This window comes from Manacus candei, unplaced genomic scaffold (assembly GCF_025592945.1).
Source record: "Manacus candei isolate 608988 ecotype Guabito, Panama unplaced genomic scaffold, ASM2559294v1 h1tg000009l, whole genome shotgun sequence".
NCBI lineage: Eukaryota > Metazoa > Chordata > Aves > Passeriformes > Pipridae > Manacus > Manacus candei.
Genome location: NW_026138057.1, coordinates 3,420,321 through 3,434,693, shown reverse-complemented (window position 1 = coordinate 3,434,693; position 14,373 = coordinate 3,420,321). Strand labels below are relative to the sequence as shown.

General features: G+C 56.3%; 1 protein-coding gene across 1 annotated transcript; it reads left to right on the top strand.

The window, feature by feature from the left end:
• Positions 1–6,388: 6,388 nt before the first annotated feature.
• Positions 6,389–13,876, top strand: LOC127466372 (ras-related and estrogen-regulated growth inhibitor-like). The gene is made up of 5 exons (XM_051777109.1): positions 6,389–6,713; positions 10,759–10,815; positions 11,299–11,372; positions 11,872–12,353; positions 13,261–13,876. The coding sequence occupies exons 1-5, from the start codon at positions 6,617–6,619 to the stop codon at positions 13,469–13,471; spliced, it is 921 nt and encodes a 306-aa protein (XP_051633069.1). The 5' UTR covers positions 6,389–6,616; the 3' UTR covers positions 13,472–13,876.
• The last annotated feature ends 497 nt before the right edge of the window (positions 13,877–14,373 follow it).

Below are 14,373 nucleotides of genomic sequence, written 5' to 3'. Positions count from 1 at the left end.
TTTCAGCCTCGATGGTTTTTATTTGCCAGGAAGTTTTTAAACACCTGGGATCCATGGCTGGCTGCCCAGCCTCTTCGTGCCTGGTGCATCCTTTTGCCTCCACACCTCTCTGGGAGCTTTAGGAATTCAGGCTCTCAGAAAGCTCTGGTCATGTAATTCCCAGCATTGTGTGGCTTCAGGGAATGCCCACAGCCCACGGGACTGAAAAGAGCTGTGAAACAAGGTGACTGCAGGGCCCCAAATCTACTCCCAGATCGTGGCAAGTGGTGAAAATCCTTCTTAAGGATTAGCAGTGGGAAATGGAGCTGGAAAATTGCCCTCTTGAAGGTGAGCAGCACTGCACTGTCTGCGTGTGTAACACTTTAAAATAAGACACCAGTCACTCAGGAGGGGTTTGTGCCTATCTCAGAGTTGGGTTTTGACCTACTGAGTGTATTCCGTGTCTAGATCCTGGTATTTTCCTTGCCTGCATGTTGAGCACTGTCCCTTTCTGAGCAGCACATGCAAGGCCAGATGTATCCAGGTGTATCCAGCCAAGGTCTGTAGGTGTTTCTGGGCTGGGTATCAACCAGAAGGATTCTCGTGGAGTTTCTCAGCAGGCTCTTGGGGGTAGCTGTGGGATTCCCTACAGTCACCACGGGAAGGGATAACAGGCCCTGCTCACCTGGTCACTTCCCCAGGGAACATCTTGCTTCAGGCTGGGAGGAAATCCATGTTTGGTGCCCTTGTGCCCCACCACGGTGGCTCCTCCTGGGACCAAGGTTGCCAGAACCCTGTGCTGAACAAAGGGAAGGTTTTGATCCATCTGGGGCTTGTCCTGGGTGTCCAATCTCACCATTCCTTTGGGAGATCACTTGAGGTGCCAGCTTGCTTTTCACCTGCCTGACTTCGGCCAGAGAAGGATCCACATGGGGCCTGGGTTGACTTGGATCTGCAGAGGCTGACTCACCCCTTCCTATCTGGGATCCTCTGGCATGGATAGCCCTTGGGAATGCTGCTCCTTCCCTGCTGCTGAGGTTGGACGCCCTGTTTTAAACAGCTGATGGATGACTTGGATCATCACATCCTTGTTCCCAAGCTCTTAAAACTGAAGGTGCGGGGAGACCCCTCCAAAAATCATCTCCCACCTCTCCCCTTCTCCCACAGGTGTGATTCCAGTGGGCCCACAGACCCCAGCAGCAGGCAGAGGGTGTTGTGGGCTGGCACGAGGTGCCTTCCTCCGGATACAGGCTGTTCCTGATCCACAGCGGAAGCAGCTGAAGGAATTGGACTGGAAACCCTCAGTCCCTCTGTGTTTAGGTGCTGGGGCTAAGAAACAGCATGTCTTGGCTTTAAGGGGATGTAGCAGGAATGTTCTGTCCTTCCCAGATAGGAAGGAACGCTTGGAAATAACAAGAGATCCAGGGCTTGGAAACACGGAGGGAAGAGGCCCGTGTGGAGTGAAAAGAAAAGCAAGTGGCTTAAGTTCTGTAAAACTGAGCCCCAAAAAAGCCCTCAGGAATGTGATTCTGATCCAAGTGAGATACTATACAAAATCAGGGTGGTTTCACAGCGTTTTGGGGGAGAAAAATGCGGGAAGAGAAAATCAACCACTATCAGACAGTTTTTTGTTTGAAAATTTAATACAAAATTAGAGCAAAGTGTTCATTTTTTATTGGAATTATTCATTAAGACCGAGGGAAAAGGGGATTGTCTTAATATTTGTTTCAGGGGAATTTAAAAAAAAAAAAAAAAAGCATTTTGCAATTCCAGGTGGAAGCAGAGATCCCTGGTTTTCCACGGAGAAGTCACAGGTCTCCATGTGGCTTCATGTGTTGGGGAATGATCCTTGTGACCCTCTTCCTGGTGCTAAATAGCACTTACATAAGTAAAGGAGAGGAATTTCTCACCAAAGCGGGTTTGTACTGATTCATGGTGGGAATTTATCTGTTAGGACAGAACATCACGTCGGATCCGGGTGGAATTTGAGATCCTTTGCCCAGAGTTAGATCCACGTGGGTCAGACAAGAACCAGGCCTGGGCTCTGGCCACCCCTGTGGCGTCTGTCCCCCCTGGAAGGAGGCTGGAGAGCCGGAGCAGAGGGCATCTGCTGGGAATCTGAGCGAATTCCAGCGCTGATCCCTGCCCGCTGGCCACAAAGCCGCTGCCTGTGCTGCTCCTCTCGTGCTTTCCAAGAATTCCGGCAGCGCTCCCGCGGCAGCAGGACAACTGGCTGTGCAGCTCTGACATTTCCCATACTAAGGAAGCGTTGTTTTCTTGCCAGCTGCAAGGTTTGCTTGGGAATAGCTGTCGGAAATTACTCAGGAGGTGCCATTGCTGCGCCGCCGGCTCTGCTCTGGCATCCCCCCGTTTTGGGCAGGAATACCCGGGTGCAGCTGAGTGGATCCCTGACCCTGCTGCTCCCTGGATCCCAGGTGTGTGTCCTCCCAGAGTCCCTCCTGCCCTCCCCTCTCCGGAGGAGCCAAGGGAGGTGTCTGAATCCCTAATTTCCTGTGTGCTGAGCCCAGCCCTGACTTCCTCCTCTGCCCTTTCAGGAGTGGCCTGTGGCACCTGAACTCCTTTGTGGCTGCAGGTTTTTCCCTCCCCCTCAGGTCCAGCTGCTTCAGAGCGAGGTTTCCATCATTTCAAAGGCTGATCCTGTTCCAACCCCCCCCTCTGTGCTTCAGATGTTGCACCTTCGAGGGGCTTGGACTCGGGGTTTCACATCCTGACACTGGAATCATCCTCGTGACTGAAAGGGAAACAGCCCCTCCTGGTCATCCCACAGGATCACTTTTTGCAGCATTTCTGGAGGTTTAAATCACCTCCATGACAAGGTTCCTCTCCCTTCCCTGGGCACGTTGCTCTGTGTTCTAAAACCAGCTTCCCAAGCAAAGCCATTCCCGTGGTGGGAAACTTCCTGCGGCGAGGAGCCCCATTGTTTGTGGAGCCTGATGGAGCGTGGCAGAAGTGGTCTGTGGCAGTGCCCTCCTTCCCAACAGCCGGCTCCTGTGGAAAAACTAAGTGCAGGACACTCCTCTGGGGACCCACAGGGCAGCAAAGGGATTTTAGCAGCTCCGTTAGGATACGTGGATCGCACGCTCTGCCAGCCCCAGGAGCTGCCGGAGTTTATCCAGTGGCAAAGCAGCTTGGAAAGCTCTCGGGACATGTTGTTCAGGCCCTGGGGCGGGGGGGAAATGCTGTTAATTTGTCCCTTCCGTGCGTTTTTTTTCCCCTGATGGCTTTGTGAAGGCGTCTTTGAACTCTGACGCGGAGCCAGATTTATTTTCTCAGCGTGATCCGGACACGCTTCGGAATCCGCTTCGGTGACAGACAGAACGGGATACCAGGAACCCGTGCTGGTTGGATTTTTCTTGTGCTAGAGGTTTTATCATCTCCTGTGGCCTAAAAACCAGCCTTTTATTAAGAAAATAAAGGGAATGCTTCCCCAGCGGGTCTGGGCTGGTGCAAATCCCGCACGGAGAAGTCCGGCTGCAGCCGGAGCGCCTGGGCAGTGCTGGGGCTCAGGGCCTTTCATCTGTTTTCCCTCTTGCTATTTATAGCATGTGGAGAAGCAATTGGGATCCGTGTCCCTGCTCCTGTGCCTCGGCCTGGATGTGAACATGGGTTCACAGCTGCAGCAGGGCCAGGGATCGGGTTCGGAAGGAACGGAGCGAGTCCGCAGAGGGCATGAGGAAGGTGAGGGCCTGAAGGCTGGGAGGACCCTTGGGGGTGCTGGGTTTGCTGTAACAACCCAAAATGTGTTTATTGACAGGGCAGCATGGCTTTGGTTTTATGCTCGGGGAGCATTCCCTGATGGCTCCATCTGGCATTAACTCCCCCGGCAGCCGAGCCGCACACGGGAATGTCTGTGCACTCATCAGTGAGTGACAGTTAAACGTGATGGATGAGCTGGAAACAGGTTTGAGCCCTTGAAATGGAGGCTCAGGAGAGGAGCTAAACCTTGTGGAGATACTTTGAGATACCTTGGTCGTTTTTGAAAACTGGAGTTGGCTCCCGCACGGACTTGCTGGCATCCTGTGCCTTTGGATCATCTAATGTAGAGAAAAGGGACTACTGTTATTTTATTTGCCTTTACTAAATAAAAACACACCATTGCTGTCTTTCAGGAGCAACAAAGTTCAATTTTTTTGGCAGCTGTCAAATAGCTGATGATCCAGTAGGGAAGTGGTTTGGAGTACAGAACAGGATCCCCCTGATCTGAGACTGCAGCCTGAGGAGATTTGGTTCTTTGCTTTAGGCCAGCTTTTCATTTCAGCTGATTTTTTGTTTGCAGGGCCGTGATTCATGGGAGCCCCTGGCCTCTTTCCCAGAGCAGACTCCATGTCTTTATAAAACAGCAAGTATGGAATGGCCCGGCCACAAATATTTCAGCAGAAAACAATATCCCCTGCACCTCTCCCACCTGGCTCTGCCACAGGTGGCTTACTCAGTGATGGCAGATGATAAAGTCCTGTTTCCACTGTCACCCAGCCAAATGTTCCCTGGCAAACGTGGGATGTGGCGCTGAGTGTTCCTGTGGGAACACACATGTGGCTCCCACCATGCCAGGGAGATCCGTGCGTGAGGAGTAGGAGTTTCTCTGGGTAGTCCCCAGATGTGCTGTCAGGGACACAGCCCCCTCCCAGCTGCAGGGCCCACACTGACCTTTCCCTAAAGAATCCAGGGGTGTATTTTTCTGGAGCAGCTGGTATTGGATTTGGAGGGTCACAGTGATCCAATCCAGCCTGGTCCTGGGAGTGGTGTAAAGGGAGGTGAAGTGATTTTCCCGAGGTGGCTTCCACGTTAACTCCATGCTTCTTGTCCGTTTGTTCCCTCCTCCCTGCAAATCCGTGCCCTGTTAATGCACCTGGAATTGAGGCAGGCAGAGGTGTACAGGTGTGACTGCCTGGCTTCCAGCACAAGGGCAGCATCCCTTGGAGCAGCAGGAATCGTTACTCTGGATCCCCCAGCCAGGGACCTGCTGGCCAGTCCCTGCCTTCCAAAAAGCGCAGGGGTTGCTTTTCCATGAAATTTGGCCATGTTTTTTGTCACGCAACTTGCAGGAAAAGGATTTTCTCTGTGGCTTATCCCTCATTTGCCTGAAATCAGGCAATGTATTAAAACTGGTGTTGCAGAGGATCAGGCAAGAAGAGGACTTGATTGCAGACATCTCATTTCCGTAGGAAACGGGGCTAAAAATAGAGAAGGATCATAACGGAGACTTCTTTTTCTTGACACCCTGCTGTTCCCCAGCTGGGAATCAGCTTTTGTCCCGAAATCCGAGGTTTATTGCCTTGCTGGTGTTTTCTGGGCCCCAGATGTAGCCATGAGTCTTTGGAGAAGCTGGAGAAGGGCTGTTGCCGGTGGCTGATGCACAGGGAGACACACGTGATGGCAAAGTGGGGTTTTGGGTGAAGTCTGCTCTCTCTCCAGGCTCCCCACAGCAACCCCTGTGTTATCCTGGGCCCCTCTCCAGCACTAATCCTGCTGGCAGCCGTGCTCCTGATAACCCTCCGGGGCTGGGTGAGTGCTGATGTCTCCATAGGCACCAACAGTGTTCCCTTTGGACATCTGATACAGGCTATAAATACCAGGTGGGTTCATGTTCCCTCCAGCACCAGTGCCGAGTCACCCAAGATGGGCAGACAGAGATCCCTGTGCCAGAGAAATGGCTGCAGCCTTTGGAAAAGGGACTGAGTCCCTGGTGTGGGCATTTGAGGGCTCCACACTCCTGGCCAGGTCCCTTCTGCTGGCGTTTGCAGCACTGGTGTCACCTGCACCCCACAGGCCAGCGGCATCCTGGGCTCTGATGGAGACAGCTGAGGTGTTGCCAGGCTTTTTCCTTTTTTCCAGGACACCCAAAACACAACCCTGCCCGCTCCAGGTACTGCTCTGAGCTGTTTACTCATTACCTGCACACCTTGTTCCTGGGTACACCCTTACACTGGTGTTTAACAGCCTGCTGATGCTGCTGCACCAAAACACACAAAGTTTGGTTCCAGGCCTGGTGTGAAGTCCTTGCTCTTTGATATCCATGGGGATTTTAGTCGGTGGTTTGTGTTGGAGCCAGAGTTCACTCCTTTCCCTGCTCGTGGTTGAGGGGAAAGGCTGAGGCTGACCCACCTCTGCTCATCTTTATTAATTTATCTTATGCACAGACGTGGAGGAAATCATGATTTCAGGCAGGGATTTAGGGACAGGCAGCACCCTGGCCATGGTTGCCTGGCTGGGGAGTTGTTGCACCACTTCTCCATTCTTTCCTCACTTTCACAGACTCGTGGGATCACAGGATCATTTGGCTTGGAAGGGACCTCGAAGCCCACCCAGTTCCACCCCCTTCCATGCACAGGGACACCTTTCACCGGCCCAGGTCGCTCCACGCCCCGTCCAGCCTTGGCTTTGCCCCTCTGCGGTGAGCAGCTCTCCCGGCCGGCTGCGAGGGGTCCGGGGCTGCCGCGTGCGGGAAAACTGAGCTACGATTCCCGAAGAGCCTCCGGGACGGGGTAGGAGGAGAACGAGGAGTAGGAGGGCGGCATCAGCCGGGGCTGAGCCCAGCCCGGCCCCCGGGGCGGAGCCGGTGCAGCAGCGCCGGGGAGGACGGCGGAGCCCGGGGCAGCCCCGGCCCGACGCCGGGATGAGCTTCCCGCGGCCCCTGCGCCGCTCCGTCAGCCTCAGCCCGGCCCGCACCCTGCGCCTCGTCGTGCTGGGGCAGAGCGCCGTGGGCAAGACAGGTAGGACGGGGCTTCCCCCTCATCCTCCCGGTGTCCCCCCGGCATCTCCCCCCAGCACCCCTCTGGCATCCCCGCATCCCTCCGGTATCCCTCCGGCATCCCCCGGTACCCTTCTGGCATCCCCAGGCGTCCCCCCGGTATCTCCCCTTTGGCTTCTTCCCGGGCAGAGGGACCGACCCTCCCGTGTCCCTTAGAAAGCCGGGGTGGGGAACATAACCTCGGTGTCCCCCAGCCCACGGCGTTTGAGGGCACCGAGTTTCCCTCCCCTCGAGTTCCCCGCGTGGACACTTCGCAGCCGGGGCTCGTCCCTCGGGGGTTTTCCCGTGCCCGAGGGGTCCCCGGCTGCGCGGGAGTGGTGGGTCCGGGGGGCACATCGCTGACCGAGAGAGCTTTCCCAAAAGCTGGGCTCGGGTTTGGGCTTTCCTAGGTGTTGGGAGTTCGCTGCTCTTTCCCGGCGCCCGCAGCGGCTTTGCTGAGCCTCCTGCACGGCGCCCTGGCTGTTTTCCTTCAGGAAAACTCTCTTTCCCTGCGCCTTGCTCGCCGCTCTCCGTCTGCGCCCGTCGGGGTGGGGGTTCGGGATGCTCTGCCGGGAGCATCTCAGCTCCTTCCTTCGCCGTATTCCTTCCTGGGGATCATCCTTTCCCCCTTCCCACTCCTCTACCCCGGGCTGTGAGCACCTGGGGGCAAAGGTGCCCTCCGCGGCACCCAGCGTGCCGGGAGGGGGTCAGAGGCAGGGGAAGGTGTGTATTCATGTGGATCCGCACCGGTTTATTGCAATGATCCATGATCCGTGCAGAGCCTGGGGGAGCCTTTGGGACACAGCCAAGCTGCCACGTCCTCGGGGAAAGGGAATGTCCTGCCCCTTTGGAAAAGGCATCACCTGTGCAGGTGCCGCAGCACCGGCGGCTGTTGCAGCCGCTGGAGTTGCTTTTCCGTGCACAGCAGCTGGCACTAGTGAAAAATTATAATTCCCTGATTGAATTAGAGGAGGCAGCTCCCAGCTCTCCACGAGCAGCACGGGATGGGGCTCAGCTCTGCAGTACCCAGAGCACCAGGGCAGTATTTGGCCTCGACAGAGCAGATGGAGCCTGTAAAGCACGTACAGAGCCTTTGGCTCATCCCCACCCTGGCCTGAACACGTGTCTTCCTGCTGGTGTTGATCCCACCCGGCACAGAGCAGAGTCCTGGGAGCTTCGGGCCCTTCCTGCAGGCAGTTGAGGGGCTGTTGCACCTCCTGCTTTGGGTGGGATCGTGCTGAGGGTCTTTAAAAGTTCCTCCAGTTGGGCTCAGCTGTGGCTTCTGTTGGTGCCATCAACACTTGTGTCCTCCAGCAGTGGAGTTTTTGCCCGTGTGACGATGACAGAGGCCATGGAATCAGGGCACAGGGAGGTCATTGATACGTGGCTCGTGCAGAGGAGTGTGCCAGGGACAGGGAGCGGCCCCTGGGATGCAAGTGGGCCCCACACTGGAGCTTCACCAGGACAAGCTGCTGCGTCCACCCTGCAGGACACAGAACCAGGCTGGGAGAGCCGAGGGGTGGGAACAACCAGAGGGTAACTCGTATCTGGGCAGCTGCAAGAGGGAAAAAAATCTCCTTAATTCTCAGAAAGAGTTTGGGGTTTTTTGGAGCAGTTTAGAAACCTTCAGGGTGTGGTGATCTGAGGTCACAGACCCTCCGAGTAGGAAGGAGGGTTGGGGGCAGCCCTGTGGTTTAAGGATCTGGGCTGTGCGTCTCACCCTCGGGAGCTGGAAACGCAGCCTGGCCAGGGCTTGTGTTATCCTCTGCTGCTGCTGCCCAGCGTAAACTTTGCCATAATCCAGAGCAGAGCTCTGCTGCAGCACGTGGACAGAAGATGGATCGGTGCTGGACACCGTTCCACAGCAGCACAAACAGGGCAGCATGTGGGCAGGCGCTCAGAGCAAACACGAGGTGGCAGGTAAATCACCCCTCCAGCCCACAGCCATCCCTGGAGCCCAGGTTCTATACACAATTAACCCTTTCAGCTCTGGGGCTCTCCTCAGAGAGCCCTCCCCAGGGTTACTGATGTTCAGGATGGGGAAAGAAACCTCCTTATAAGGCTGGGTGGCCACGGCCGCTCTGCCTGCGGCCGCTTCCCCCATTGGCAACTCCGCTCCTGTTCCTGCACTCCAGCCAATTTTTAATCAATCTAATTGGCTCCTCTTCTCATCCCACAGCATGTGCTCCAGCTTTGGGTGGCTGCCTGACATATGACACACAATCAGGTGCTTTCTACAGACCGAGCCTGGCTCGTCCCACTCCCCCTGATAATTCCATTGCCTCTTTGAAGGTGCCGATCGGTGCCTCCTGCAGGGATCCCTGGTTATCTCCTCAGAGCAGTTTGGCTAAATTACCTGCTTTTCCCATCAAATCCCTTCCCTGCTGGGCAGGTTTAAACCCACAGGCAAATTGGGGGGTGAGGGGATGGTGAATCCCCCAAACAGGAGCCGGGCAGGTTGTGAGAGGCAGGAGAAGCTGTTGGGGCTGGTGGAGCAGGAAGCCTGACTTAGGTGGGATACCACATTCCTGGGACAAGCACACAGATCTTGACTGGTCTGGTGTGGGTCTGTAAGGGCAGGACACTGGGAACATCTGCTGATGGGCAGATGGGACAAACTGACCCCAGGTTGCACAGGGAAGGTGAGCTTGGAGCGTCGTGCTGGCTTGGTGTTGGCTTTTCACACCCTCCCTTGTGTTTCTGGAGGGCTTTTCATCACATCCTGGTTCTGCTGAGGGTTATTCTCCCGTCACACTCCTGCTCTGTTCCCTTCCTCCCGCTGTGCTGGCACCTGGTGTGCAGCTTCTCCATCCTCTCCCTCCTGGATCCGCACTCCTGCCTTGCTATGGCTGTTCTTTTTTCCCCTGTTCCCACTCGTTTTCCTCTAATTTCCCTCTCCACTCCTGTTGCCTTTCCAAGCCAGCTCTCAGCCTCTCCACTGCCTTTCACTCCCATCTCCATTACCATCATTAACACCTTGAATGGCTCAGGAACCACTTCCACCTGTGCTTCTGAACTCTCTTCAGCTTCCCAACCACAAATTTCCCCCCAGGCGTGTGTGCCACTCTCCCCATGGCTGGAAATTCCTGTCTGGAGACTTTGCACCATGGCAAAGCTTTTCCTGCCTCTCACAGGAAAATCTGAGGAGCCTGTGGAGGTCTTTTGCAGTGCCCAGGGAGCTTGCCCACCTCCCAGCCCTGCTCTGGAGCCAGGGTCTGGATCCCTGAGCCTGGTTGGCTGGGATTGATGAGAGGCAGCCAGGAGAGAGCCCTTGCTGTGCTGATGGAGTGGCTGGGCAAGGCTACAGCACCAGCAGCCCTCACCCTGCCAGCAATTTGGGAATTGCCTGGCTTGGCTCTGGCACAGGGAAACCTGTAAGTGGATGAGGGGGTTTAATTGCCCGAGCTGTGGCTGCTCCTGCTGCTCCTTGCCCTTGCAAAGAGGAAAAATCGTTCCAAAGGAGCAGATCCCTGTGTTGGTGCTGTGGCAGCATCAGAAGGGGCTGGGGTGCTGGAGGCCTTGCAAGGATGAAACTGGTTCCCAGTTGTGCCCAGCATCCCAGGGATGTGAATTCCCAGGCTCAAGCATAGCAGGGAGGGGATGTGAGGACCGAGAATGGGCTGATCCTCCAGACACTGGCTCAGCTCCCCTCCCAGCTCCTGGTGTCGCTTCCAGCGCTGCTTTCCTGCAAGGCATGGCTGGCCTAGGGAGGAGATCCTGGTTTGCCGTGCCCTGTGTTCCTCCCACTTTGGCCTTTTGGTGAATTCCATGAAATTTGGTGCCAGCAGCCTTCCCTTCTCCACATGCTGTGTCTGGGTCAGGTTAAACAGACTGGGCTGAAATTCATGGGACCCCTCCCACAGGTCTCTGCTCCATCCATTCTGCAGGTTCCTGCTCTGTTCCTCCTCTACATCCCTGCTTCATCCTTCCCACAGATCCATCCTCCATCCCTCCTGCCTCAGGCAGCTGATGTTTCCCTGCAGTTTGATCTGACAACCATAACAGGCTTTGTTGTGTTTTTTTTCCAGCATTGACCGTACGATTCATCACCAGGAGGTTCATTGGAGACTATGATCCAACTCTGGGTAGGGAAACTCCTTTTCCTTGGTGCTGTCACAGAGTTAACTGTCCTGAACTCACCACATTCCCTCCTGTTCCTCCTTGTCCAGACCAGCCGTGGGCAGAGCCCCCAGCCATCCTGGCCTCTCCCTGATTCCTGAATCCCTTTTTCCCTTTCTGTTGTTATTATTATTATCTGTTTTCCCTCTGCTGCTCCATGACCCCATGTTGCTCCCACGCTTTAGTCACTGCTGCCCCCTCAGCCATCCACATGTCCTGGGGTCTCTGGTGCCATGGGAGATGCTGGCCTGATGCCACAGCACAGGACTGCCCTTCCTGGGCATGGAAAGACAGGCTGGCTTAAGATGTGGCCTTGAAACAGAGGCCACAGGGCTGTGGGATGCAGCAGGTGAAAATCCACTTCTCCGTCACGGCTCCATCGCAGCCACCGGGGCTGTGGCTGCTCCCCTGGGGTTCTCTCACACACCTTTGTTGTCTGTCCCCCCTAGAAATGATCTACAGGCACGTGGCTGTCATTGACGGGGAGATGGTGCACTTTGAGATCCTTGACACGGCAGGACAGGTGAGCTCAGGCCGTTCAGAGCCCGGGAAAACACCACTGGAGCAGAGCAACCTGCCATGGAAGGCTATCCCCACTCTCCCACTGGCCTTAATCCGTGGTGTCTGGGATATCCCTCATGGGGTCCATCTCAGAAAAAGGATGTTTTGGTGAATTTATGTCTCTTTAATGTCAGTCACAGTGTGGCTTCAGGGGAATGTTTCCACATTCCCGTTGCTGGTGCGTGGCACCGCTCTGGCAGTGGAGCATCCTGGTGCCTCCAGGGAGCAGTGATTCCCCCCTTACCCATGCCAGGACAAGGCTGATGGCCGTCCCCATCTGCCATGCTGCCCAAACCACCACGTCCCTGCCCCAGGCATTGCCTGCAGGTCACTGCTCTCTGCGAACCCACAGCCAGAACCTTCCCGGGGACGGTGCCGGGCCCTCGGGAGGTTTTTCCGCGTTGCAGCCCGGCAATGCTGGAATTCCAGAGGCGTTAACGGGAGCCCATCTGCCCCGGCAGGAGGAGGACTCCCTGCAGATCGAGGAGAAGATCAAGTGGGGCGATGGCTTTGCCGTGGTGTACTCGGTGACCGACCGGTGCAGCTTCGACGAGGTGATGCGGCTCTGCTTCCTCATCAACCACCTCCACGCCAGCCCCAAGCGCAGCGGCGGCGCCGAGCAGCCCCCCGTCGTCATCGTGGGCAACAAGAAGGACCTGCAGTTCGACAGGATGGTGTCCACAGAGGACGGTGAGAACCTCTCCAAAGCCCTGAAGCTTCCTTTCTACGAGATCTCCACCCGGGACAGCTACGAGGAGCCGGTGGCCGTGTTCAGCAGCCTCTACCAGGAGCTGCTGAGGCAGGGGCACTTCTCCCCGGGCTCCTTCAAGAGGAGGACAGTGTCCAAGCTGATGGAGAAGATTCCCAAGATGCAGGCCAGCTCCACCCTGAACTCTGTGGGCCGGAGCCTCAGCTTTAACTCCTTCAGGGACTACATCCCTGAGTGAGTGTCCTGGCTCCAGGACGGCGGGACGGCTCATCCTGCTGCTCCAGCCTCAGGGTCGGGGGAGGCTGGTGGGGCTGTGCCGGCTCCCCAAAGGGGAAGGTGGAGAGTGGGGAGGGTGGGATTGGGATACAAGAGCCCGTGGGTTCTTACAAACAGGCTTTGTGCCAGCAGGGAAGATGTTCTTCATCCCTCTGACCCCTCTGTTCCCTCTTCCCCCTCCTGCATGGCTGCAGTCAGCAGCACCTTGGCCCATGGTGACTTCAGTGGTGTGACTTCAGCCGACCTTTGGAGGCTCAGCTGTGTTTTGGCAAGGCTCAGACCCAGCACAGACACATCCAGGGGGTCTTTCCTTACTGCCCTAAGCTGGCTGTGTCTGTCTGTGTCCCAAATCCAGCCCCCACAATGTGCGACCCTGAGGGCTGCGCTGGCTCCTGGAATGCCACCAGCTGTCCCTGCCCTGGGGATGGACCCTGCTGCCTCTGCTGCCCGCTGTGGCTGGTAAAACCCCCCTGGATTCTCAAACCCTGCCAGCCCATCCAGCTGCTCCGGGGGTGATCCCTGCCCACCCCCACCCCTAAGTGCCCCCAGACCCTCGCACCGTACAGAGGAGGGTGACAGGGGGCTGTGTCCCTCTCTGCCTCCACTGCTGTCCCCCAAAGAACCAGGCCAGCTGAGTTTGCCCATCTCCAGCCCCTGCCAGAGGCCAGGGCTGAACTTCCATCCCGGTTTTCCCCTGGATTTGCGAACTGAAGCGGCTGTGGAGGGGCTGCTGGAGCCCCTCTCCCGACCGGCTGCACGCGGCTGGAACCCCGAGCACGTTACAGCAAACAGGGATCTGTTTACAGCGGGGGGAAAAGCCTGTTAATCCCTGGCTTTTCCAAAAAGCCATTTTTTAACATTTCAGGCCCCTTGGCTTGCTCTCCTCTAGTGAGACTGTAAATAAACCCTGGAAGAAGGGCAGCAGATGCTCCATCCCTGCTGAATCCACCACCTGCTCCCTGCTTTCCAAGGTTCCAAGTCGCCCCAGGCCTGACATCTCCACCTCGCTGGGGCAGCCCATCCCTGGGGGAGGCAAATCGACCTGCCCAGATTTCAGATGCACACTGAGCCCTTAGGCTCAGATCCCACTTCTCCATCCCAGAAGAACAGCATTCCCAGGGCAGCTTCTCCCGTTGATGCCCTGCCACTCAGTAGCAAGGACACGACGGAGCCGATTCCAGGAGGTACAAATGCTGTTGCTTGCAGGGGCCCCTGTGGCTGTTCATTAATTTCCCCATTCCCAAAGGGAGAATCACCACGGGCTGAGAATTTGTCTGTTTGCACAGGGATGGGGCAGGAAATATATGGGAAGGATCCAGGTCACAGCTCACGTTTCCCTCCCTCCCTGCCGGTGCTGGGGGCTCTGTGGCTGTTCGGGGTGGCTGTGCTGGGACCTTGTGGTGTGACCTCTCCCTTGTCCCCCCTGTTGTGACCGACCCCATTGTCTGCTGCTGCGTCCTGTGACAATAAAAGCCGAGTTCCCAAGCACCTGTGATGCTCCCATGGGTTATTTTTAGGGTGCTGGGTCCCTCTCAGGGAGCAGAAGCAAAGGGGTGAGTGTTGTGGGATCACCTTATATTAGGGCTGGGCATCCCCCTTACCCTCCACCCATGCCCAAGCACCACGAGCTGTCCTGGGTCCTTCCATCCTTAGGGATGGGAATGGCTGGATGTGTGCCTGGGAGAGCTTCCCTGGAGCATCACAGCCTGGGAAACCACTTATCCCACATCCCCAACCTGCCATGGAACCCACTTGGACACCCTGCAGCTTCCAAAAGTGTTTCCTGGCGCTGCCTGGGTCTGTCTGAGGGGTTTCCCTCCAAGGGGTTTGTTAAATCCCACCTTTGTCCATACACCTTGAGGGGAAAAGGAGCCCCATGAGGGGACCAAGCCAGGACAGCAATTTGTGGCTGTTCCTTCCCAGCACCTTCATTAAAATCCAAATTTTATTGATTTATGTTTAATCTAGGGAATTAAAG

What these genes read in the sequence shown, in the direction of transcription:
- LOC127466372 (XM_051777109.1), top strand. Translation starts at nt 6,617, where the DNA reads ATGAGCTTCCCGCGGCCCCTGCGCCGCTCCGTCAGCCTCAGCCCGGCC. An exon ending in TCCTTGACACGGCAGGACAG is followed by an intron (nt 11,373 to 11,871) that starts GTGAGCTCAGGC and finishes CTGCCCCGGCAG; the next exon opens with GAGGAGGACTCCCTGCAGAT. An exon ending in TTCAGGGACTACATCCCTGA is followed by an intron (nt 12,354 to 13,260) that starts GTGAGTGTCCTG and finishes TTAACATTTCAG; the next exon opens with GCCCCTTGGCTTGCTCTCCT.